Here is a 26,602-nt window from a genome sequence, read left to right as displayed (position 1 = left end):
TTCTCATCACCATGTGGAATGTATGCTCAAGCAAACTGAATGCCCACCTTGGACATGTAAAGACACTGCCCTTTTATCAGTAATGTAAAATCTAATAATTTCTGGGGCAGTGCATTTTGGGTCAAGAACCCAATGCACAAGTTTGAGGTCTCTGAATTTGAGGTACTGAATTTCAGTAGCTTTAACCTTTACACTTCATCCTTCTGGACGAGAAGATGGGAGGCTGTTTAGCAGCGGTAGGAACAAGTTGCAAGTAACAAGTACATCTTAAGTCGAGTCCCAAGTCCTGATCATTGATTCCTAAACAAGTCAGTATGCATTATGTTTTATTGACAGCATGTTGGTAGTGTATGGCTGTATATGAAGTTTTTTTGTACCCTTCTAAATAAGATACAAAATCTATTGTACTTGGATAGCCAAGTATTTGATAATTATTTTATGATTTTCGGGAGCATTGGGAGCATAGTATTCAAATAAAAACAAGCTTAGTGCCAGTGTGTGAAATACCCCTTGGCATACAGGGATCCCATGTTGGCTGGCTACTCCAGCTTTGGCTGGCACTGAATGAGAGCATTCAATGGGATCAAAATGTTTGGTTCAACAGTTCCTTTTGGAAATGCTCTTGTCTAGTTTGGTAATGCGGTCTTCCATATATTAACAAATCTTACACAGCTCCTCTTTTGTCTTTGGTTTGAGAAATAAGTAACATTTTTTTCAGAGATATCCCAGCCATAGTTACAGTTGATAGGCTATGAAGGACCAACTGAGTGAACCAGTTTGCTACAGAACCCCACTTAGGCAGACAAGTGCTGAATCCTTAGTTAGTTGAGAAGACCAAAGACAGAAGCTCGCTGACTGTAGGTGAAGCAGCTGAACAATGAGCCTTCTCTGAATCTGCGATTGGGTGTCTGTTTTTTCGCTGATAGAAAATATAATGTCAAAGTAAGTTTATTTTCGGGGATCTACAGAATTTTGATTGAGACATTCAGGGGGTCCAAGAGGCTAATTAGCCCCCACCCTGTCTTTAAAGTAAAGACAACAAAATTATGGTGAATGACAAAGCTGAAGTTGGCTTCTTCAAATTTTTCCATCTCATAATTTAAGGCAGAAAAGCAAATCCCATTAGGAAACCATCAAATGCATTTTGAATCAGCTAATCAAACCCATCAGCCGTCACCTGACAAACCATTAGGATCTTTTATGTCAACCAATTAAGAAAGGTAAAACACATTACAAAACCATCAGGAACCAACAAAAACACAATGGTTTCTATGGGTTTTTTCAGCAGGGCTGTGTCCAGTTTATGGAGGCGAACTTCTAGACGCTTCACCTGTCTTCCCAAATAAAATAAGCCAGGCATAAGCACAGTGACAGACATGTAATAGCGTTGCTATATATCAGATTTACGGCAGCAATCACATTCATTTACATGAAAAGTATTTATATACAAAATATAAGTACTAAAATTAAAAAAACATAACATCTCTAAAGAGTTTCTATACTTTTTTAAACGCATTTTAGTGAAAATCTGTGTCCGTGCTTCTGTAGTTCATAGTATTGTATTTACTAAATACTACTTTGTAGATAAAGTACTTTGTGCAAAGGTGTCTTTGGTCTTGGCATCATGAAGCAAGTGATGGTTCTCAGTCAACAGATGACTGTGCTGCTTCTTTTCAGTGACCATTGACCAGTAGGATGTGTTCTCTTCGTACCACTTAACTGGGAGGAAAAGAGACAAAATACTGCATCTTAAAACTAAACACAAAATAACAAAAATACATGATCTACAAGAACCTTAAGATATGCACTGAGATATATATATATATATATACACTATACATTAAGCCTTTACAAATGTTCACATTGCCATTACTGCCTGAGAAAGCAACATGTTTTAAATACTTTGAAGTTTAAGTACGTTAGAACATGCAGTTTAGGATCTGAGAGCTATGACCAAGAACCGCAAGGCATCAGAACATGCATTTTAAAATCATCTCTGTAAAATCACAGCTCCCTCTTGTGCAAATAATTTCTATAGTATGGCAATACTAATGGTTTGTGGGCTGTATGGCTAAAATTTAACATCACAATACTTAAAGACATTTTTACAATACAGGATAAATGTTATGTAGTACAGAATACAGACTTTATTTATCCAATTTGTACATTGTTTCCCATACATTGCAATCTCCTGACAATAAAGAAAAACTTTGATTTGCTGTAACACTTTGGTGTCAAATTTGCCCTTTAAGGTAATAAGACAAACTCTGCCACTAAGTTTAAGATGAGACTTACAAGAAAGTAGCATGAAATTAATGAAAATCTCAAAATGACTTACTAGTCCTTCGGATGCCGTCCTTCCATGAGACCTTTGGCTTCCATCCAAGTCTGTGCATCTTGTCTGACATCATTGGGTATCTCAAGTCACTGACAGGCCTAAAATGTAATAATACAATCTCAAAGGCATGAATTATTACACTCACTATCCAAAAGTGAGAGAGTACTTTAAAAGTGACTTAAATACTATGTAGGTACACAAGCCACCAAGCTACACTACATGTTACACTTATGTACACACAAATGTTACAAACTATTCACCAAAAAGCACTTTTATATATTTCGTTCTACATCTAAAGAACGTATTACTTGCACCCCTATACCATCATGAATACTGGCTTTTGAACTGTGCACTGATAAGCTCAGCGGTTAGAGGACACTGTGTCCATGATTTCCAAAAAGAATTTCAAATGTTGATTTGTCGGAACACAGAACACTTTTCTACTTCCCCTCAGTCCATTTTAAATGAGCTCAGGCCCAGAGAAGGTGGCAGTGTTTCTGGATCCTGTTTATGTACAGTTTCTTCTTTTTTTTTTTTTAGAGTTTTAACTTGCATTTGTGGATACAGCGACAAACTATTTTCACAGACAGTGGTTTTCAGAAGTGTTCCTGAGCCCATGCATTGATTTCCACTACAAAATCATGTCTGTTTTTAATGCAGTGCCGCCTGAGGGCCCAAAGATCACAGCCAGCCAATACTGGTTTTTGGCATTGTCCCTTACATACAGAGATTTCTCTGAATTCTCTGAATCTTTTCATGTTATTATTTACTGTAGACAAGGAAGAGCAAAAGTTCTTTGCTATTTTAGCGTTGAGAAACGTGATTCTTGAATTGCTGCACTATTTGCTTGGGCGTTTATACTCAATCATGTTACTGACCTGTTTCCCATTACCCACCAGGTGTTTTTTTTTAGCATTACTTAACTTTACCAGCCTTTTCTTGCCCCCATCCCAACTTTTTTGGAACGTGTTGTTGGTATCAAATTCAAAATGGGCATATATTTTTCAAAAACCAATAAAATTTCTCTGTTTCAATATGTGGTATGTTGTTTTTGTACTATTTTCAATGAAATACAGGGATTAAATGATCGGCACATTATTGCATTTTGTTTGCACAGCGTCCCAACTTTTTGGAAATGGGGTTGTATTTACATTCCTCTTGTTTCAACAGCCTTGAGGTTGGATCCAGATGTTTTCTGCATATTGATTTTATTATTAATTCTTAGTGCTACATAACTTTCTCAGTCATTTTGGAATCTTGTAATGCTCTGTTCATTATTCTGGATGCATTTAAAATTTCTTCACAACCTGTGAAGTTGCATAGGATTAGCATATTAGAATCATTTTATAAACTTGCCTGCAACCAATTTGGTTTTATATTAATGAAAACTTTGGAATGTTAGTGTATGTCCTTTACTCACCTGTCCTTAATGAATTGTAGCCAGTCATCCAGCTGATCATTGGAAGCATTCTTCACCTAGGGTACAGGAATCATTATACCAAGAAATTGGGCATATATTGGGAATTTGACTCAAAACACTTATTTTCTCTTACACAGTCATGAATTTTAGATCTACATTTATTCATTATGTGTACATTCTGATTAAAAGCCTGCTCCTTGATCATCTATCAGCAGCTGTAGACTTCAGTAACAGAGGGGTTTACAGAATGTACAGTAAAGAATTACCACAGAAATACAAAGAAACCAACATAAACTTTACAAGTGCTATCTATATAAAGTGGAACTGCTAATAGCTAATGATATTTGAGTAAAAACAGAACCTACCACCTTCACCAACTCTCTAGCAAGCTGGATGATAGGAATCTCAAAGTTGGCCCCAATGTTGTAAATCTCCCCCAGGGCACCCCTCTCCATGAGTATCAAAAGGGCCTCCGTAACATCTTCAATATAAAGAAAATGTCGAGACTGGAGGCCTGTTCCCTGAATAGTGCTGTAAGGGAGAGAACAGAACTCAGTTGCATTTGCTCAAGTAGTACTACTTTTAATTTGTAATTAAAGTAAAACAAAGTAAAACTTACCATTTTTGGTCTTGTTGTAGGAGCAGTAAAAATTTTGGAATAACCTGGAGTAAAGCAGGTGGTAAATGAATTCACTTTATATAGTTTAATATTACTACTTTCAAAAAAGGACAAAAATATTTATGTAACGCAATGTCTTGTATACCTTTTCATGGTATTGCCGTGGTCCATACACATTACTGCTCCTTGTTATTATTATGGGGAACTAAAATGTATAATTGAAAAAAACAATGTTAAATCCTCAGTTAAATGAGAGAGAGATCAAGATGAAAAACTAAGAAAGAGACAATATTTTATTTATTAAGCGCCCCCCCCTCCCAGGTCTCCCTTAATCACACCATACTACCAGCCCTAGGAGGGTGAAGGCCAGCACATGCCTCCTAAGAGTCATTTAAAGCCAGCCACTGATGCTTATGTCATTCAACAGCTAAACACGCTTGGAGGAGAGTGCTAACACCTAATTGTGTTATGTCAGCTAACAGATGAATGCATTAGCCAGCATTGTGCTGAGTGATGGAGAAGAGGGAGGACCATCCTACCCACTCAGAGAGAGCAAGGCCAATTACGCTCTCTTCTGGCCACGCATTGGCTGTAAGGAAAGGAGGCAATATTGACAAATCATAATTTTGAGTACCTTGTGCTTTTCCCAGTATGATATCACAATGTTTTCAGCAGCAGCTTTTGATGTGGAATATGGATTAGTTGGCCTTTTTGGACTCAACTCATCAAATTCCTGTCAACAGATGATGTTCAGGATTACAATACTTTATAATCCAAGATTATGCTTAAAATTTAAATGTTTGCAAAAACAGACTGACCTTGTCCAGGCTATCTCCATAAACCTCATCAGTGCTCATGTATATGAACTTTTCCACTCCAGCTTCAAATGCTGCTTGAAGCAGTACACTTGTGCCTTCTGCATTCACATGCATGAATTCAGATGGATACAGGAAGGAATTCTCTAAGGGAAAGCAGAAATAGAATACTCAACATTTACCTGCTTCACTGAATGCAGATGTATCAGGTACAACTAGGTGGATTCTCGACTGAATTAAGTTTTCAAAAAAAATATTACTCACCAACATGTGATTGAGCAGCACAATGGAAAACAATGTCAATGTTTTCAGTAGAAAACAGATGATTAATAAAATACTTGTCGCATATATCCCCCTGTCGAGAGAAGAGCCTAATTAATCAGTTGTTGAAGACTTGCTGATACATGACTACAATTATTTAATGCTTTTAAATCACCTCACTTTCACCAAAGGCACACTAATTCTGCAGTCAACTTTGGTGGGGGCTTGTCAATGTTTGAAGTTGAAGGATGAAATGACACTTCAGGAATCAAAGTGCAGAAATAAGTTACTTAGGATATTCATTAAAAAAATCACTTCAAAGCATCAGGATTGGTCCAGCTAAAAGTAACTGCAGAACCAACTATTAACACACCAACTCAACTTGGCATTCAAAGCTGAGTTTCAGGTGTGTTTGAGTGAGAAAAATCACTAAACTGTGCCAGACTCCAGACCTCCAGGACTGGAGTTGGCCACCTCTAAACTAGTTATCAAAACTATCATTTTGGTTTGGTTTTCTTCTCGATGGGGAAAATGTTGAACTAAAGTCATTATAAGCAGTGTCTAATTCTTGCTATGCTGTCTTATGAGAAACTGAACATGTGCATAAACATTTTGTTTCGAAAGGGTGTAAAAAACACACAATGCTCCTTTCTACACAGGCCAAAACCACACCCAGCCAATATGAATACACTGTAAAAATCACTTATAACACTTGTTGCCCCTATTTTTTCACTTATTTTCTTTTGACTTTTCCCTTCTTGATGAAAGGGGTTTATCTTATATTGAACCTCCTCAGAAATATCGCTTGGAAAATAAATAACTTGGAAAGGAAATAAATGAAGGGTGCTCTCAGATGTTTGCCCAGTACTAAAGATCATTTTGTCCTATTATGAAGAGGGATGGTAATGTAAGAGTTCCTATATTTAAAACTTACCTGAATGAATTTGTAAGTCCTTGTGTTCTCAAGACATTTGAGGTTCTTCAGACTTGAGCAGTAGTCCAACTGAAATAGAATACATTTAAAAATCTATGAGAGTATTTAGATCATATATCGATAGTATGTGTTTTTTTTAACAAATAATTGTAAATAAAGAATTATGTTTAATTTACTCACTGAATCAATATTGATGATTCGCCACAGAGGATATCTCACAGCCAATAGTATGATAAGATGTGACCCACTAACCAGGAAGAGCAGTTCGATTATTTATGTGGCACAAAGCTAAAAAGGTATGCTGTAAACACTTTAATTTTTGAACAAAGAAATAAACTGCACTTACATGAAACCAGCTCCCCCAGTCACAAGAACTGTCTTACAGCCCAGCTTTAGTTTGCTGAGCTCAGGCTGTTTCTCACTTTGATCTGACATCGCTGCTCTTGAGATATTCACATTATTCGTCAGTTAGGAGATGTTTTTCCCTCTGTATTGACCGTGATTAGGTCGGGTCCCAACATGACAGCCAACCTAAGTGGTCCGACCCGACTCAAAGTCTACTTTATAACAGCAACACCAGAAGACAGAGGCAACGCTCAAGCTATGCTGTAGCCTAACACTGTTCAGCATTAACGGTTAGCTTTAAACCGCTTTAAAACAATTACTTATGCATTTCACAACACGGGTAAACACAATTATATGTATACGGCTTCACAATTCTTTTAAATTCAATTACTAAATCACAAACATTGTAAACGCTCTCAGCTAACTAACCAACATCTCACACAAACTCACAAACGCACTTTACGACCCATTGGACGCTTTACGGCAGTGCTGACACGTATCATATCAGCTGCCAGCGTTGCCCAGCCGTTGTCCCGCCTCCGCGCTCTCCTCATTGGCTGCACCGACGTTCGCGGAGGAAATCCTCTACAATTGAATGGTCACTAAGCCCGTCAATCAAAAACAGTCAGAGGAAAGGGAGCAGTCTGCAAAGTGCCGTCCTCATTCATTGCCGTTTATGAGGAATATAAGTCATTATTTTCGGTTGGTAGTGATGAAACGATGTATTCGTTTTCAGTCATTCTGATCGCTTTCATGCACAGTGTTTGTCCTGCTGTGGGAAAAACCGTATCAGGAGTGTTTCGGAGCGACACAGCGAGGGAAAACAATGGGCAATATATTACAAGATTTCTGTATCACGGTAGGTGATTTTATCCATTCAAAAATACAGAGCAGTTTAATTGGTCTTTTGAGATCATATTAACGTTTTGTACCATGGAGGCTCCTTTTAATGTGCATCAACTTAGGATGCTTTAACGTATAGATAAAGTTAAGCAGGTATATTATGTGCATTGCAGGCTTATACACTTAAGATAAATCTGTTAAGCTGATTGTCACAGTGATTGAATATACATTACAGTGAGCTTATGTTATGTACATAAAAACGTATTAGTTCAATATCAAGCTTAATCAACTGTGTGTACATCTTTCTCTCTTTAGGGGAGAATGGCATGATGGCTTACAGACTGGAGAACGTGCCCTTGGCAGTGCAGAAGGAGGCCAGGCTGCTGCTGTTTCAGGGCCTGGAGGGCTTTGACAACTTAAGTTGTCTGGACAGAGTGTCAGCAGCTCGGCTTACTAGTGAGTCCAGTCCCTTGTTCACATTGTGTTAAAATCTTTCCCAGCAGTTTGTCTTCTCATTAAACCATCATGTCCCCAGCCTTGTTCTGTTCCTGCATCAGACATCAAAACGTTCCTTACTCAGGTTTCTGGTTAAGAAGGGGGATGTTTTACAGTAGTTATTCTCTAAATACCTCTACTTCCATAGGCCTATACCCTTGCTTTAAAACATCTGACATATACTTGGGAATAACCTTTAGGCTTACTGGACCAAAGATGGTCATTGCTTACTCTCTCAGCTATGAAAAATTCAAGTTTCAGAGATATGGGTTTTGAATGTCTTTGAGTCCGTGCATGGCTTTTTCGTAGTAGTAACTTCTGTAAATGTGCTTCCTCGCAAATTACCTTAAGATGACATGACAAAGCACATTTTAAACATTGATGATATTCATTTTCAGTACAGGATAAATGAACCATCTTCATTACTGTTTTGTTGTTGGTGGTGATAAAAATCAATATTAGATATTTGTACCACTGATTTAGCTAAAAGCCTAGGATATCTGTCATTGACCTTTCTTCTAAAAGTCTTAGTTCATTTTTTCAGGTATTATTTCTTAACTAAATGTGCTGCTTAATAAAATAAAGGTGCAGGGATTTTTAAAATTGAAACTTTTTAAAATAGCAGATCATAACACATTGGTTGCAATTTTAAAACAGGATTTTGAGCCTAATTACAATAATAATAAGAGTTACCTTTACCTGTTTTTTGCAGCAAAATCTCACATCTGCAGAGAATCTTTGCAAAGGAACCTAATCAAAATATTGGGAAGACAAAACATTACGGTTCAAATGAAAAAAAAACACAGTTACAATCTATAGAAAAAAAAGAAAGGCATTTGCTAACTTGAATCCGTATGATTATAAATGATCAGGTCATGAGGCCTATATGGCTACAGCTTTTTAAACCCCCACCAACCACCACAGAGCAGGTATTATTTGGATGTTGGCTCATCCTTGGCGCTGCGGTGACACTAATGTGGTGTTCTGTGACCACTGATGAAGTTAGAAAACTAACACAAACTGTGCAGCAGCAAATGAGTTATTTTCTCAGTCTTTACATCTACAAGGTGGACTGACAAGGTAGGAGTGTCTAATAGAGTGGACAGTGAGTGGACACAGTGTTTAAAAACTCCAGTAGCACTGATGTGTCTGATCCACTCATACCTGTGCAACACACACTAACATAACACCACCACGTCAATGCTACTGCAGTGCTGAGGGTGACCCACCACCCAGATAATACCTACTCTGTGGGGGTCCTGTGGGGGTCCTGGCCATTGAAGAACAGGGTAAAAAGGGGCTAACAAAGTATGCAAAGAAACAGTTGGACTACAGTCTGTCATTGTAAAACTACAAAGCACACATATAACAGATAAAAATACTAATGAAATGTCTGCTCAGTGTATATAGCACACAGACAGAAGGAGATATAATGGTATATGTTGACCTTCCATTTAGAAAAAGAAATTACATGAGTTCACATGTATTATAAGTATGTATTAGTCACATTATTGTATGTATAGTAATGATTTTACAGATATTATTTTAGTAGTAGTTGTTATATTATTGTTGTTAAGTGTCAAACATATGATCATGATTCTCAAATGACATTATTCTCAAACAAGAATAATGTCATCACATTTATAATACTTTTGCAGTCACCCTGAGCTCAGAAGAGCACAATGAGACCATACCTCGGCAGGTGAGCCCCCAGGCCTGGCATGTGATGTATGCAGATCGCTACACCTGTCAAGAAGAGGAGATGGATGGAGTGATTGAGGGTGTGGGCTTTCAGCTCACCATGTTAAACCCAGACTCTGCAGGCAATCCACTGGACCACTTCAGCGCTGAGGAGGCCGGTAAGTTTGATCCTGACATTTCCTAATAAGAGAGCACTCTGAGATGATGTCATATCATATTGTATTATATTTGCCTAATTTGTTTAAATTAACTTATCAAGCTTCTTCTAAGCCTATACTAGCGAATATTGTGACACAGTGTCATCCTCTTGCCCTCACCAGGTTTACATAGCTTTTACTTCATGCTGATCCTGGCCTATTTTGTGGCCTGCTGTATCTACATACAGCCACTGTGGCAGGCTTTGAATAAGGGTGGTCCCATGCATACTGTACTCAAGGTCCTGTCTACAGCACTTTTACTGCAAGGTCTATCTGTGCTCTTTAACTACATTCACATGGCCAGGTGAGATGCAACTATGCAACTGCCATATTAGCTGTACATCTCATTTTCTGTCAGAAAGACAACGCTGTCTGTATGTGGTGTTCATCATGCCTGTTTCCATTCTACAGGTATGCTAGAGATGGGGTGGGAACTCCTTTAATGGGCAGCCTAGCAGAGTGTGAGTCTTGCTCTTCATTTGATGCATCCACACTATTTACCATTAATAGTGTACAATACAACAAAAATACTAATAAACACTAGTGTAATTGTACTTCGTTACTATACTGCAGTATTGTTTTGTAAGATTTGTACTTGAGTATTTTTTAAGCTGAATACTTGTACTCTTACTCAAGTACATTTTCAAGAGTTTAATGCAAAATTTGGGCAACCCTGGTCAAATTACATGTTTTGTTCATTTTCTAAGTGAAAATAAGTTCACGTAGAACACATCCTCTACGGGGAACACACTTCTACACATTTTAATGCACAATTACTGTTTATTTACTAAAATTAACTTAAAAATATAAAATGGCCTGTGCAAAAGTTCTGACACATTTTATGTCATGTTTTTTTTTTCAAATATGTTATATTTATTTCCTTTAAAGGATTTGTTAAATCAGCAAAATATTTAACTTGACTGGGGGGCATTCAAACTTTTGCATACCGCTGTACTTGTTGCAAACCTCAAAGGCCAGATTTTGCCTTTTTTCTCTTGCCAGTAAGTTGAGGTCTTTTGCATTTGAGTGTATTATTTTTAGTAAAACATCCAACCAAATTCATATCAGTGTAAAATGAAACTGCCCAAAACTATGTACATTTGTCTCTAATTTCAAGGCTAGTACCACACCACACCACACACAACCACACAACGAAAATGTTTTATTTATTTGTCAATGCTATTTACTTTTATATGCATAAGTATGTTTAGATATAGATACTTTCTGATTTCCACTGAAGTATGTTTTTATCTCCATACTTCCTGTTATAACTAAGACTTTATTCACACTTCCTACCACGATTGTACACATACTGTCAGTTAAGTATCATTTCTCTCTATTTTTTTCCACCTCTCACAACATATTTCTACAATCCCTAGTAAAGCCAAAATGAAAATGACACAGAACAACAGAATTTATTGATATTCTTTGGAAGACATATCTGTGACAAGTGCTTCTGTTCTGAATATGTCTGCATGTAGTGTGTGACATGGTGGCGCAAGTGCAGATGCTGTACATGTTGCTGAGTCTGTGCATGGGCTGGACGCTGAGCCGAGGCAGGAAGTCCCAGAGTAAGCCCCTGCAGTGGGACTCCTCCCCTGCATCCACTGCTCTCGCTCTTGGTGGAGTTGTCACACAGGTCAGCCTGCAACCAGTCTGTAACTTTAAAATAATAGTTCATCAAAACATACTACTTGTGGTTAATATTTTAACCCCAAGTGGGCCTCTGCTTCAGTTTCTCTCGCTCTTAACTATATAATTTACATAGTATTTACCGAATAAATAATATTAGTTACTGGATAGTACATAAAACTGGAATATTATGTTGAAAACAATACAACAGCACATTATTTGATGTTTTACCTCATATATTTGATTGTTTTTTATAAAAAAAAAATACACTTATTTCAATTTCGATTCTTGCAACATATATCAAAAAATGTTGGGACAGTAAAGCATTGTCATTCCTTGTTACAACACTTAAAAGATGTTCAGGCACTGAAGACACCAAGTGATGGAGTGTTTCAAGTGTAATTTTGTCCCATTCTTTCTGCAAACAAGTTTAAATGTGTGCAGCAGTACGGAGTCTTCGTTGTTGCATTCTGGGTTGCGTTTTAAAATGCGCCACTTTTGGGGTCAGATCAGGGCTGTAGACAGGCCACTCCAGCAACCGCACCCTCTTTTTCCGCAGTTATACCTTGTGATGTGTGCAGAATGTGGTTTTGCACTGTCTTGTTAAAATATGCAGGGGAGTCCCTGGAAAAGACGTTATCTTATATATTAATCCAAAATCTCTATGTATTTTTCGGCATTAGTGGTGCTAGACCCTGGCTTTTGGACTTGTTGCTGGTAACAGTCTGGATGGTCCTTTTTGTCTTTGGTCCAGAGCACATGGTGTCAATTTCCTACAAAAAAGCCCTGAAATACTGATTTGTCTGACCACAATACACATTTCCACTGTATGATGATCCATCCCAGATGCCTCCATGCCCAGTCCACACCGCTTATAGTAAAGATTTAACTGGCATTTTTGGATGTAACCACATATTGTAGTGCTTGACAAAGGTTTGCCAAGATAACCCTGAGCCCATGTGGTTATATCGCTTATAGATGAATGATGGTTCTTGATGCACTGCTGTCTGAGGGATCAGAGAGCAGAGTTATTCAGCTTAGGCTTGCGCCCTTGCACTTTGCACAGTGAAATTCCTACAGATTCCTTAAACCTATAATAATGTTGTGCACCATAAAGGGTGAAATATCCATATCCATTTCTATCTTTCTTTGACAAACATTGTTTTTAAACATTTCAAGAATTGTCTCATGCATTTGCTGGCAAACTGGCGATTCTTGGCCCGTCTTTGCTCCTAGGTCTTTCTGGGTTCTGCTTTTGTTCCAAATCATAATTACAATAACCTGTTGGCGTCACTTGTTGCAAATCACATCATTATTTAATTGTTTTACCTCATTCCTAGTCCTAAATTGCCCCGTCCCAATTATTTTTGCAATGTAATACAGGTCTGAATGGCAGGAATGGACGTATATTTACAAATGAAATTATGTTGACCAGACTAAATTTTAAATATCTTGTTATCATACTTTTTGCAATGAAATACAAGTCAAAGTAAATTTTAGAATTCAATGCTTTTTGTTTTTTTATTTGCATTTTCCATACCATCCCAACTTTTTCTGATTTGGGCTTTTTGGGATTAAATTTGGAATTAGCAGGGACCATTTAGCATTATGCAGATGACATCATAGTATTTCAGTGGATCAGTTATTATTTACTGCATTTGTTTTTTTTGGACTTAGTATTCTTTCCCCGGACTGCTCAAACAGTGAAAGCACTTTTAACTGTATAACTGCTAGCCTTTTAACTGTATGTGTGATGTCACTTTTACTTTAACCTGTCTGTTTTTGCTTACTGTCTAATCTACTCACACAAAAGAAATTGAACGTAACAATGTAAAACCCACTGATTGTACAAAATGTGTGTTTTTACCTCTATGACCCTATAGGGGGCGCTTCTGATCTGGGAGCAGTTTGAGGATACCGAGCACCATAGTTATCATGCTCACCGCAGTCTAGCTGGCTTACTACTGATGGCACTGCGTGTGTCCCTTGCTCTACTACTTGCATCCGTATTGTACCAGATTATCTCTGCAGAGAGGAGCACACTCAAGAGGGACTTCTATCTCAGTTTTGCAAAGGTAAAGCAGTTCTCTCTGCTCACAATTTCTACAAGTACAGCTATAGATCTGGGCTGAAACACTTACCTGGTGCAAAAGTATGAAGTCACTGTGCCAGTGGAAATCACTAAGTAAGGATTAAACTCTGAGAGATGTTAAGACGCACAAGGAGAGCTCAGCCTTTGGCCAGCATTGGGAAGTACTGTTTGGAGAACTTATATCAACCTCTTTTGCAAAGTTTAGTGCTTACCTTACTCTAGCTCCCAATACATAATGGACTGGATAATGGTATTTTGCTAATAAGTAGAATCAGGGATATTAAATTAGGGAAGCACTAAAGTGCAGTGCTGTGGCCATCAGAACTGGAATAGGACTCTCTGGGTTATAGAGCAGAGGATAGGCATGATAGGGGATAACAAAATATTTATTCGGAGCACTTCTAGTTATTTCCTTAAATTAGACAGTCATCAGTTATCGTGGGTAATTGGATCTAATAATCCACCCATCTCAGTATTATCCAGTGACTTTTTCTTTTTCCCCCTTATTACTACTTTTATTCACTATCATCACTAATATACACTCATTTTATTAGGCCTTGTTGATGAGAGAGGTCAACAAAGAATGGCCAGACGTTTTTGAGCTGACAGAAAGGCTAACATCAAATAATGAGCTGACAGAAAGGCTAACTCAGAAAACCACTCTGTAAAAATGTGATGGGTAGGAAAGCATTTCAGTTTGCACAACACACCAAACCTTGAAGCGGATAGGCCACAACTGCAGAAGACCACTACTGTCAGCCAAGAACAGAATGCTGAGGATGCAGTGGGCACAGGCTCACCAAAACTGGTCAGTTGAAGACTGGAAAAATGCAGCCTGGTCTAATAAATCTTGATTTCTGTGGAGGCACACAGATGATAGGGTCAGAATTTGGCACCAACAGCATAAACCCATGGACCCAACATGCCTTGTGTCAGCAGTGATGTAATGGTGTGGGTGGTGTTTTCTTGGCACTCTGTTGGGCCTGTTAATACCAATCAGTCATTGCTTGAATGCCACAGCCTATTTGAGTATTGTTGACCATGTGCATCCCTTCATGACCACAATTTACCCATCTTCTAATGGCGGTTTGATCTGAGGCTGTTTTGAAAACAAAGGGGGGCCCTACCCAGTATAGTATTACTAATAGTAATAGTATTACTAATAAAGTGCTTGGTAAGCGTATATGTTCGGAATGAACTTGGTCATCATTAGGTTTACAACTATCGAAAACAGTTAGGTCCATAAGTATTTGGGCAGTGACACAATTTTTGCAATTTTGCCTCAGTACACCACCACAATGGATTTGAAATGAAGCATTCAAGATGTCATTGAAGTGTAGACTTTCAGCTTCAATTCAAGGGGTTTAACAAAAATATTGCATTAACTGCTTAGTAATTACAGCCATTTTGACATAATCCCTCTATTTTTGCAGTCTCAAAAGTAACTGGACAAACTAACACATAAATATAAGGATTATTTTTTATATTTGGATGCAGATCCTTTACAGACAGTGTCTGCAAATCCATGGACTTCACTAAATGCTGAGTTTCCTTCCCTGAATTGCTTTGCCAGGCTTTTACTGCAGCTGCCTTCAGTTTCTGGGTCTTTCTGCCTTCACTAAGTGAAATGCATGCTCCATTCGGTTGAGATCAGGTGACTGACCATTAAAGGACATTCCATTTTTCTGCCCTAAGAACCACTTGGGTTGCTTTCAATGTTAATATGTACATAATATGAAGTGCCATCCTATCAGTTTTGCAGCATTTGACTAAATCTTAGCAGAAAGTATAGCTCTATACACTTCAACATTCATCCTGCTACTTCACATCAGCAGCCACATCATCAATAAACACCAGTGACCCAGTTCTTTTGGCAGCCATATATGCCTATGCCATAGCACTGCCTCCACCATGTTTTACAGATGATGTCTTTCCTTTCCTTCTACATACTTTTCTATTCCCATCATTTTTGTACAAGTTAATTTCATTTTTATCTGTCCAAAGAATCTTGTTCTAGAACTGGGCAGTTTTTTTTAGATGTTTTCTAGCAAAGTCTAATTTGGCCTTTCTGTCCTTGGGTGTTTCCAGTGGTTTGCATCTTTGGGTAAACCCTCTTCATTTACATTCATGAAGGTGACTCTTGATTGTAGACTTTGACAATGAAATGTCAATTTCTCCCTGAGAATGTCCTTGACTTGACTAGATTTTGTGAAGGTGTTTTTCTTCACCACAGAAAGAATTCTGTGATCATTTACTTTAGTTGTCTTCTGTGAAAATGGAGGGAATATGTATGGAAAATGGAGGATCTATATGGCTGTAATTACTAAGCAGTTAATGCAATATTTTTGTTAAACCCCTTGAATTGAAGCTGAAAGTCTACACTTCAATGACATCTTGAATGCTTCATTTCAAATCCATTGTGGTGGTGTACTGAGGCAAAATTGCAAAAATTGTGTCACTGTCCAAATACTTATGGAGCTAACTGTATTTTTATTTTCTATGTTCTTTCAAATACCATAATGAATATTGAAATATTCTATAAGTATAAGAGATGTTTTGTTTTAATCTCTAAATGAAAGAAACAAGATCTGATTTGTTATCATTAATTTGGTAAAAGTGTTTAAGCATTATTTCAAATTCACTATTCACAGTTTGAAAGTTGCTTAGGAATTGCTTTATACCAGGCCATGAGATCAGTTTTATAAATTTTAACAGCTGGTGCAATCCAAATCTAAATTCCACAGCTACATGCAGCTATGTGGCCAACACGCTCTCATGTATTCTTGGAATTAGTGGCAACCGAGGGCATGCTTGCTACTTGCTAGGAAGCCAAAGCAGTAGGAAACATATTTGGCTTGCACCTTACTTTAAAGATGAATAAAGTCACCTCTAGAGCTCTAAAACAGAATAGAACAGTGCATATTTCATTTATTTCTGGTTATATAGAATCGGTTATCACTCAAGTATTTTAGCAATTCAGATTATTTTAAATAAAATCAAAATATCAAATTAATATTGAATATTTGTTGCATATGGACTCGTCAAACCAATATACAATTGAATTTATACTATTCTTCTTTAATAAAGCCGTGTTTTGTTTTAGGGCTGTTTCCTGTGGTTCCTTTGTCATCCAGTCCTTGTTTTCCTTTCTGTAATATTCAATGAGCATCAGAAAGAAAAGGTAAGAGGACATATTTGCCATAGGCTGTCGACACTATGGTACCAACAATAGTACAAAAAAAAAAAAACCTCGAGCACATCTTCTGACCTTACATTTTCCCACTGTTTATTTTTAGATCATAACCATTGGTGTGATTCTGTGCCAGTCCATCTCTGTGGTCATCTTGTACAGGCTCTTCCTTTCTCGAAGTCTTTACTGGGAAGTGTCATCTCTGTCCTCTGTCACACTCCCCCTCACCATGTCAAGGGGGCCTCGGAGCCGATACTGAAGAGCAGGAAGTAACCGCAACACTGTGACTCCTGCTGTAAGGGGTACAGAGGAGAGGACAGCGCTCTGCTTACACTAAACGGAAGAGCATCGTAGAGAGAAAAGTCACATGTGTATGCACAGGTATACACATAAATAAACACGTGCATTCTCTTATACACAGCTTTGCAGAGGAGCAAGAGTCAGTACCTGCTGGGCCTTGGTTAAAAATAAGCCCCTGTAAGATGTACTGAGGTAAATACATGGGAATGAGTTTTCCCTTCAGGCTGCAGACTACAGATGTTTCTGAGAATTTTTTAACTGAAAAGGGACATAAAAATCATACAATTAGTGTAGAACTTTATGGACAAGCATACAGTTGATGGAATAGAGAATGGTCATATTCTTGGTATTTCAAGATTCTTGGTTCTTCAAGAGCTTATCAGATATTCTGCATTTTATGGCCTTTTATTTGTGGTTTAAAGGTCTGCCTGTTCAGATCAAAGCTATACATTGAATTCAAGAATTTAGATTACACAGCTGGGAATGTGTTACTGGGTCACATGCACCACTGGGTGCCTCTGTCTATAATGACTTCATGTGAATCATTAGGCTCCGTGAGATAAGAGTAAATTTGGCGTCTATTGGAAAAAGCCCATTAAATCATGGGCTCTACAAATTACTGTGTAGAGCAATAGGGTACAAAAGCATTTGCACACAGCACCAATACAACATGCAGCATGCTTTTTAGGCTATACTTGAATAAAAATGCCAATGGTTGTGGTCTGAATTACTAAGTACATTCATCTTGTACATGGTTTGTTTCATTTTCACAAGTGCCTGAAATGACAATCACTTTGCCAGTGAAGAAGGACTTGTGTTGTTTTTGGGGTTAATGACAAATAAATATAGAGGATATTTATTGATCTGTTGAATTGTTTACACTCTTCACAAGCAAAGACTTAAGTCTATGGAAATAACTGTTACCTTAAGCATGGTTTGTAAATGATTACTGTAATGCATAAAACATTTTTGTTAATAAATATCTTGTGAATATACTTTGAAGATTGAGTCGTATTTTATTTCTTTTGGATGTTAACATGGTTCATAAATATTTTGTGCACGGTAACTAAAAAGTGTAGATATAGCACATATTGGCTGATTTTTCTGTCATTGCACCAGAAGGAGTTTTGTAATGTTGCCGTGTTGATAAAACAATGGACTGAAAAAGAACCAATGTTTGGGCGTACAGAACATGGTGGAGGGTTGAAGGCTTCCCCCTTTATCTTTTTTTTTCCTAGGTATCTAAAACTGAGTTGTTTTTTCAGGGATACCTGAGAAATATAGTAACTTTCCTTTGAGACACTAGGACACCCTGCAGTAGCTATGATTGAGAAGAGAGTGGTCTTGGAACGTGTACAACAGGGGTCTTCAATTAAAATTCAATAAGGTCCAGTTAGAGAAAATATCCTCAAGCAAAGGTCTGGAGCATCATAATGTCTAACTTCATGATTCAGTGTCATATACTGTATACTGAAGTAGCCTAGTAGGTATATCAACATCTTATGTAGTCAACAACTGAATGTCAAATCAAATAAAGTACAATTCAGTAATATTTCAGCAACATTTATTGTCCGTTTTCTCTTTTTAGAGCACGTCATGTGAAATTACTTCCCTCCGACTCACTTTCTCCTCCGAGTGCTGTGTCTCGCCTCGTCCCTCCCCTGTGTGTGCGCGTCACTTACTCCAGTCGCATCATAATGCACAGATCTGATTGGCTGAGGAGCGCCACATGTGATATTTAAAACGCATGCGATTGGTCTGTGAGTCTCCCGGGCCGCTAAAGCCGTACCGTAAAGGCTAGAAAAGTTACGCCGATTAAAATAGGACCACCCCGTCGAAATTAAATAATTCTCCATACTTTTTCGGGTATATAGGACAGCGTCTGGGTCCGGACTCGGACCGCGGCCCGCCTATTAGTGACCTCTGGTGTACAACTTCCAGGTTCCGCCTTCCCTCTGCGCTGCGCTCCAGCCCTACCTCCAAAACCCCTCCCCGCAGAGGAGGCAGCTATGCGTGCGCAGGCTAGCAACCATGGCAACCAACACGCACTTGCGCTACAGAGTGTTACTGTAACCACTGTTGTTATTTTGTAGTTACATTTTTTTTCGAAAATCCAATAAAACATAAATCACGCAAGGGTAGTTGCCAGTCAAGCAGACATGTGTCTAACTCTGCATCAGATGTGAAGCTTTTCAGGTCCCATAGTTCCCTCCACCTCTGAAAAGCCACTCGGATGTTACTCTTGTGTTATCTTGGGCTATGTGTAATTCTTTCTTTTTTAGCTTGCTTTTCTTCATTTGTCTTCTTCTGTTTACTTGTCTTTGTCGTGTATGCTGTTGTTGGCGAAGGAGGGACGGTCAGTTTTTTATTTGCTGGTGGTCATTTATCGCCAATGCCTTGAATGCCGTCTGATTGGCCGAGCCAAAATGGGGCTCTGCTAAGGTAGAGTCCACGCTTATTGCTGTCACATGCACCACAACAGTACTTTACAACCACATCCAACTAATCAGCTGTGAAAATGACGCTATAAAACTGTTTATTATGCAACAAAGACTGCAAGCAAACTAAATAAACAATATAGGCTACTAAGATGCAGCATTGACGTAACATTATGATCACTGTGATAATATTACTTGTTTTGTTAGCGCCAAGCTAACAGCAATGCACATTCACTTTTCACACCTGGTTTTATACTATGCAGTTCTACCTTAAACATCTGAAGTCTGTAAGACATACATGTAACATGGTCTTTACTTTGCATGCTGTTTTCTACTGTAAATCCTTCAGTAAATATATTCTGTCAGATTTATTCTTGCATAATGTAAGAAATTGTGTCATATTTGTTTGCTTAAACATATTGTCTAACTAGTGTCTGTGCTAAGGCCTACTACTGATGTGTTAGTTGCTACTGTTAGTCACAATGTTTTAATACAATCATTCACTGCAAAAAAGATTAGTTGAAATACAAGCGATAAATACTGAATGTGAAGAGAAAATGACTTAATACTAGTGAAATTTTTTGTCTGTACAGCAAGACATCTTTACTTGACAAGAAATCTTAAAATAAGTTGGCCCCAGTCCAGAAATAAGAAGGCTCTGATAAGTGTTCAAATGTTTGAAACGAGTAGAAAATGTTGGTTTTTAGATCAAATTACTTGAGATCAGACTTGTTACAGGACAGTAATAAGTGAAATAGGCTAAATATTAAATAATTCTCAATTCGTTTTTTTATTCTTAAATTTAGCACACTGAAAAAAGTCAAGGCCAAGGAACATGAAAATAAATCACTAATTTAAGTGTAAATTACTTAATACTAGTGAAATACTATTACTTGAAGCAAGTTGGCTCACCTTGAAATAGGTAGGCCTAATCTGATATTTAATTTAAAACTAGTCCTAAATCTCAGAGCAGTTTTAAAACAGGAAACTGATTTTACTGAAATCACTACCAGGACTGCAAGTGAAATTTCCATCAACATTTACCCACAACTGAACAGAGACAGAGAGTAGAGAGAGAGACAGAGAGAAATGACACTAGACCATTGAAGAACAAAAAAGGTTATACTGTTCAAACATCAGAGAGAAAAATATTTTTGAATGAAATGAAACTATACCTGATAACAGGGAATGAAAACACCTCAGCAGAGGAAACTGGAGAAAAAACGTATGTCCTAGCTAGCCAGGTGCATGACAACAAATGAGAGAAAGACAGTGCAGTACAGCAAAAGGCTTTATAAGCTGGAAATACCAAGATCCTGTCAAGTTGTCTCAAAGGCTGATGTAGATACATCTTGGCCTTCAAGGTTGGTTAAAAGTTAGTATGCAGCAATGATTAATGGAGTTTGATACGTCTGATGATGCTACAAATGTGACCTACTGTTATCTTGCCAGGTACTTTAGGTAACCTGTCATGTCTCCCCATTTAGGGAGACTCGACTTGGACTCTCCCTGGCTCTTTTCTAGGACATTAAGACTCCCATATATACCACTTTGTTTCTTTTGGTGGTTGTGAAGTTTCTGCGCTTGTACCTGTGTGTCTTTCTGTGTTTTTTTTTTTTTCATTTCTAAGATGGATCTGCCTTTGCTATTGCATGCTTATGTGTTGACCCCTGCCTGTTATATGGACAATGAGTGTTGGACAGCTCCTAAGAATACCACTTTGCATTTGCAACCTGCTTCAGACCCTACGTTATGGCCAAATGCATTCCTTACATTAGGTTTGTTTGTTTGATTGTCTTTTTCAAAGACTAAACATACATGCGTCTATATGAAGGTAGTGATAGGTAGATATTTCTAAGAATGGGAAAAATGTGAATTATTTTTATTATTATTAATTGCTCTGGACAGAAATGTAACATTTATTAAATTAGTAAGCAAATAGAGGCATTGTGTTTTGTAACCGCTTGAATTTGGAAAAATTACCTAATTGCACAAAAGAAAGTTACTCAGAGTAATGAATGAAATTAAGAAAGCCTCTTTTAATATGTTGACTTAATCCCAAGGAGAAAATTAAACAATACTCCCTGTTTCCAATTTCAAGAAGAAATCCAAAAAAGGCTAAACATTTTGCTTACTCAAGTTTTCTTAAAACATGTGTTGACTACATAGTATCAACTATGCATTGAAAAGGTAAAGAGAATCAAAATCAGACTGTTTATCTTTCAATTGTATCAATCAAGTCCCATTTTTTCCAGTTTCTTTAAGTTTTTCAAGTTTTGTGTTTTTATGTCACAATCTCGTATTTGATTTATACTTGTGTTTGTGAAAGGTGCTATATAAACTGAACTGATTATTATTACTTCTACTTAGCATAGCAAGTTGAAATGTGTTTTGTGTTGTACCTTACGTGTTCTACAATAGCAGGTAGTGATGCATTATTTGAATTCATTCATTTCCCAATTAAAGCATGTGTGCTGATGGTCCACAGTGATGTCACCAAAAGAAACTGCCCTTCTTGGCAGTTTCCAGTGCTAAAGGTAGCAGTTTGTGTAATCAAATGTCATTCTGGTCAAAACAGGTCCATCTCGTTGTATTTCCTTAATTGCGTTAAACATGAAAAATATTAAACGTTTTCTCCAGTCGTTTATTATAACTGTCTAATAATATTTCTTTGCATTGCTAAAAACATGATACAATCAGCTGAGATGTATTATACCCCCTGTGACTTTAGGACACCTCAGTGTGTACAACCTTTCTGGTGGACCTCCCTTAGATAGCCTTTTTGTAACTGTCTTTAAATACACCACCAGAGAACTGATGGAGTCATAACTTCATTGAAAATTTTCAGAGGACACATGGGAAAGGAAACTATTGCAAGCACTGGTATGCTGTGGGAAGAGTAGTACTAATCAGTTATAGTCACTCACATCTCTTCACAACATTAATACTGTAAATGATTCATCTTTATGGTTGTATATACATGAAAACGTACCGACAACCTAAATTCCTTAGGTTGCTAACCAGTTTGCTAGTATGTTGGCTGGTTAAAGCACTTAATTTAGAATTCCACAGATTATTCAAAATACCTGCATAATTCAATTGTTTGGACGTTATCAAAGTCATTCAGAGTAGTTTGATGTGAAATTGTTTGTTGTAGAGAAACTTACTGACTCAGATTTCTTTATAGTGGTGGTGATGGGAACCAGGGGTCACAATGTCTACGACACAAATATAGCCATTTTATTTACTATCCAAAACCACCAGTTGACCTACGTGTGTTTTTTATATAATGTTGATGATTGTAAAACAGTGGCAAATAAAAAAAATATGTATGTGCCTCTCTGCCATAACTGTGAATAAATGTTTTTGGCTAAAACCTTGTGACAACTACAGTAAAACAATGTTTCACACATCAAGCAGTGTATTTCATGGGAAACTATAGCACATGCTGACACAGGTTAAGTTAATTAATATTGCTGTAAAAATTAGAAGCCAAAGGGAAAGAAAATCATAAAGACCACAAAAAAGTATAGGCAACACAGCATATTTTAGCATGTTTTTTATCTTCTGACCCACTAATGGTACTTCTTTAATTTTTTACAAAAGGGCTTACATAGTTCAGCTTTAAATTATGCAGAGAAATGACCTGTAAAAGACAGACTTTTCTTAGTGCAGGAACATCAGGGTCATCTGGAGGAGATCCAGTTCCGAGTAATCTCTGTGCTGAAGGAGAATAATCCCACGTTGAAGCGTTAGTTGGATGCATAGACGCTTCGAGGCAGAAAGGTGTATTCCACCAGGCCATTTACAGCACATGGGCATGCTTACATAACTCATCAGAGAAGCCAAGGAGAACCAGGGCAATCTGGAAGTGTTTTGATTAGATCTAGCCAGTGGCTATGGCACAGTTCCCCATAAGCTAGTGCTGAAATCTCATGTGAACTAAAATGAGGGACCTCCTACATTATTATAGCAATTCCAGAAAGGAAACATCACTGGCTGCATTATCGCAGTGATCCTGTTTGCCTAGGCAATTAATGTGTTGATAAATCTAAGACACCAGAGTATGGAGGTGGTTAAGGTCCTTTGACCAGACAGGCCTCACAAGAAAATCAAGGCCTAGATTTACCAGGGTGGTATTTTGCTGAGTATCAAATGGCCACTGCTCATCTATGTGATGGGAATAAGCTAGCAAGTCCTGGAGTCAGCAGGATCTAAAGTAGATGGTTATGCCTTCTAAAAAACTTAGGCAGCACTACCTTTTGTTGAAAGTTCTATAATCTGAGACTTTTTGTAAAATATGACCTCAAAGTCAGTGGAGAGCAAAGGAAGAAGTGGAGTCTTGGTGATGATAGATTCCTGGTGGTGGCAGTGAAGAGGGGTCAGACTAAGAATCTCTGCAATCCCATATTATGACAAGAGAGGGGAGCAGCTGCTGGTGATTCAAAATGAGGCGAGAGTAATCATGAAGGGTGAGAGGTCTGGTAGAACAGTGGGGATGAGGCACCAAGGTGCTTGGACAAGATAAAAGCGAGTAGTGCAGAAGAACATTACACATACAGACCTATGGCAAACAGAACCACAATGCATATAATGCTTGTTGCAGGGTATGATGTCTTCCTCAGTCCATTCAACCTGCAATGCTGGGGACTGGTCGATACCACAGCATCCCCTTACCAGTCGAGTGGGGTCTTTGAGCACATCTTGATCTGCTGTCTGAAGGCCTAAAGAAAAGGCTGGTATTGTCAGAGTATTGACAGATTGCTCAGGACCATTTTGGAGGCCATATGCAATGCTGTCAACAGCAGCCACGGGGCAAAACCCACAAAGCAAATCATTAGCTTAATGAGAGCTGGAGCAAACCCAAGTTCAGCACTTAAAGCGGCCTTCGGCCTTCTCAACACTGTGCAAGACTGGCAGCTGACTGTGGATGTGGGCAAGCAACTAAAGCTGCAAAGACCACCCTCAGACCCAGCATGTCAAAATCAAAAGGGCTGTTGTTATGTGGGAACTAACTGTGCCTTTCAGCTCTTTTAGTAGTCTCTAGAAATCACTAAACTGCAAAATTTGCATGTTGATGGAACCGTCTTTTGGAACCATCATTTACATATCAAAATGTGTTGCATTTTCCACAAAGATACTCAGAACAGAATAAAATGTATTGCGTTTTTATTAAAACATATGAAGGATGAAGAACTGTAAGCAAACTTAGATGCTTCTGCTAGAAAAAACAGCATAGGCCTATATAGCTGGTCACCAGTACATGCTGTATTTTGGATGCTGGTATGCAGGTCAACCATCATGAACATGATGAGTCACCAACTAAACCAGCACCAGACCAGTACCAGAATTCATGCTGGTATAAGCTGTTTTTTTCCAGCAGGGGTGAGTGCATGAACTTCAAAAATTGGTATTAGAAGTCAGATATGAGAATACAGCTAAGCATTTCAAGTTTTATACAAATGACAACAGATTACGTGTGGGGGAAGTGGTGAAAAAGAAACACTTTTGCTGTTGCGAATCTCTTGGAAGTGATGTTTTGAGAAAGTTCAGAATTTGCTCTGAACAAGGGACTCCTCACAACAAAGAATTTAGTTTGAAACAGCAATCAGAAGGGGGCGCCAGTCCACAAAGCATAGCTACAATAAGCTGCTGCTTCGTTAATCAGAGTGTAAAAGATGTTTTCAATCATATTAAATCATTTTTTACATAACAAACAACAGTATGATACAAATTATTTAACTTGTACAATAAGATGATGTTTTAATTCTGGTGAATAAAAACAGGCAGCTTCACCACTTTTCATGCTTATATTGCAGAGGTGGGTAACTAGTTACATTTACTAAAGTACATGTACTTTAATGAAATGTTGATGGATTTGTGCTCTCCTTAGTATTTTGAAATAATAACACTTTTACTTATGCTCAAGTATGTCAGTGAGTAAAATGATGTGAAATGCGACATTCTACAGAAACTTACCAAGGCAGAATTGTTCACAATGGTGACGATAGGAATCAGATGCCTGATGGGTTTAGTGCCACTTTTTTGACCTGTTACTTTTGTACTTCTATTCAAGATGTTTTTTGGGAAGGTATGTTTCCGTTATTTTGCCCAAGTATTGATCATTTTACTTGAGTATTCATGAAGGCCACTCTCCCCACCTCTGCTATAGTGTTCAATAAGCCAGCACTTCCAGATCTTAGAACTTGATTTGGAACATATATGTCTATAGTCTGTCAAGCATGAGAGATGTTTGAAGGAGTTCAGCCATTAAGAGCTTTCAATCAAATCAATTCTAGATGAAACAGCTAGCGTGGAAGATGCTATTGAAACAGGCCTACAATGTTCTCTCTGTCTGCTGTGTGCATTAGCTACTTTTCAAACAAGTTAATCTAAAATTTATAGGTACTCATAAGAACAAATCATTACAATAGACTAAACAAGAAAACATGTTTGAGTCAACTTCTTTTGATTGTGCAATATGTGGTAGGTTCTAACTGATGCTAGTGAATATTATCAACATTATAGATTTTATATTTCTACATAAAGTCAGATATAGTCTTGTTTAATTGCAACAAATCCATCTGTAGCTGGTCCCGGTTTTAACGTTTTCTTGACTCAGTTTTAACATTAAGTATAATACATACATGTCTGAAGTAATCTATATAAATTGTAATCATTTATATAACAATTACTTAATATTCATACTGTTAATAACTAATATTTACTAATCATAACTATTAATTTTGACTGACTCCTTCAAGTGCCTTCCTGAACACACAGACACACAGTCTATCAACATGGGTTTTGGTGTCAGCAGATATGCACGTCAGATAATGGATTCATCACATATTTTTCAACATTGGCTCACAAATCCCTCAAAAATTGCAGCATATTTTCTAGCATGTAGGATGTATGATCTATAGCCTACTGTCAACTGAGGCGGAAGTGGATTCACGAAATGACAACGTACGCAGATACA

General features: G+C 37.7%; 2 protein-coding genes across 2 annotated transcripts; one reads left to right on the top strand and one right to left on the bottom strand.

The window, feature by feature from the left end:
* Positions 1–1,178: 1,178 nt before the first annotated feature.
* On the bottom strand, positions 1,179–7,204 carry LOC118808091 (dTDP-D-glucose 4,6-dehydratase-like). The gene is made up of 12 exons (XM_036570496.1): positions 6,734–7,204; positions 6,568–6,634; positions 6,388–6,456; positions 5,457–5,547; positions 5,196–5,338; positions 5,012–5,110; positions 4,523–4,582; positions 4,378–4,421; positions 4,124–4,289; positions 3,759–3,814; positions 2,339–2,436; positions 1,179–1,719 (listed from the first exon to the last, which is right to left on the bottom strand). The coding sequence occupies exons 1-12, from the start codon at positions 6,820–6,822 to the stop codon at positions 1,574–1,576; spliced, it is 1,128 nt and encodes a 375-aa protein (XP_036426389.1). The 5' UTR covers positions 6,823–7,204; the 3' UTR covers positions 1,179–1,573.
* A 248-nt stretch (positions 7,205–7,452) lies between these two features.
* On the top strand, positions 7,453–18,177 carry gpr180 (G protein-coupled receptor 180). The gene is made up of 9 exons (XM_036570492.1): positions 7,453–7,591; positions 7,891–8,031; positions 9,729–9,929; positions 10,092–10,272; positions 10,380–10,429; positions 11,450–11,607; positions 13,484–13,675; positions 16,796–16,873; positions 16,989–18,177. Exons 1-9 carry the CDS (start codon positions 7,453–7,455, stop codon positions 17,139–17,141), a joined length of 1,293 nt encoding a protein of 430 aa, XP_036426385.1. The 3' UTR covers positions 17,142–18,177.
* Positions 18,178–26,602: the final 8,425 nt, after the last annotated feature.

This window comes from Colossoma macropomum, unplaced genomic scaffold (assembly GCF_904425465.1).
Source record: "Colossoma macropomum unplaced genomic scaffold, Colossoma_macropomum, whole genome shotgun sequence".
NCBI classification, from domain to species: Eukaryota; Metazoa; Chordata; class Actinopteri; order Characiformes; family Serrasalmidae; genus Colossoma; species Colossoma macropomum.
The sequence above is the reverse complement of the archived record's forward strand: the minus strand, read 5'-3'. Positions and strand labels throughout refer to the sequence as shown.

Coding starts and splice junctions, on each gene's coding strand:
- LOC118808091 (XM_036570496.1), bottom strand. CDS start 6,822: ATGTCAGATCAAAGTGAGAAACAGCCTGAGCTCAGCAAACTAAAGCTG. Junction 5,111..5,195: donor ATGGAGATAGCCTGGACAAG/GTCAGTCTGTTT, acceptor ATCTGTTGACAG/GAATTTGATGAGTTGAGTCC. Junction 2,437..3,758: donor CTACAATTCATTAAGGACAG/GTGAGTAAAGGA, acceptor ATTACATTTTAG/GCCTGTCAGTGACTTGAGAT.
- gpr180 (XM_036570492.1), top strand. CDS start 7,453: ATGTATTCGTTTTCAGTCATTCTGATCGCTTTCATGCACAGTGTTTGT. Junction 8,032..9,728: donor GTCAGCAGCTCGGCTTACTA/GTGAGTCCAGTC, acceptor ATACTTTTGCAG/TCACCCTGAGCTCAGAAGAG. Junction 11,608..13,483: donor TTGGTGGAGTTGTCACACAG/GTCAGCCTGCAA, acceptor ATGACCCTATAG/GGGGCGCTTCTGATCTGGGA.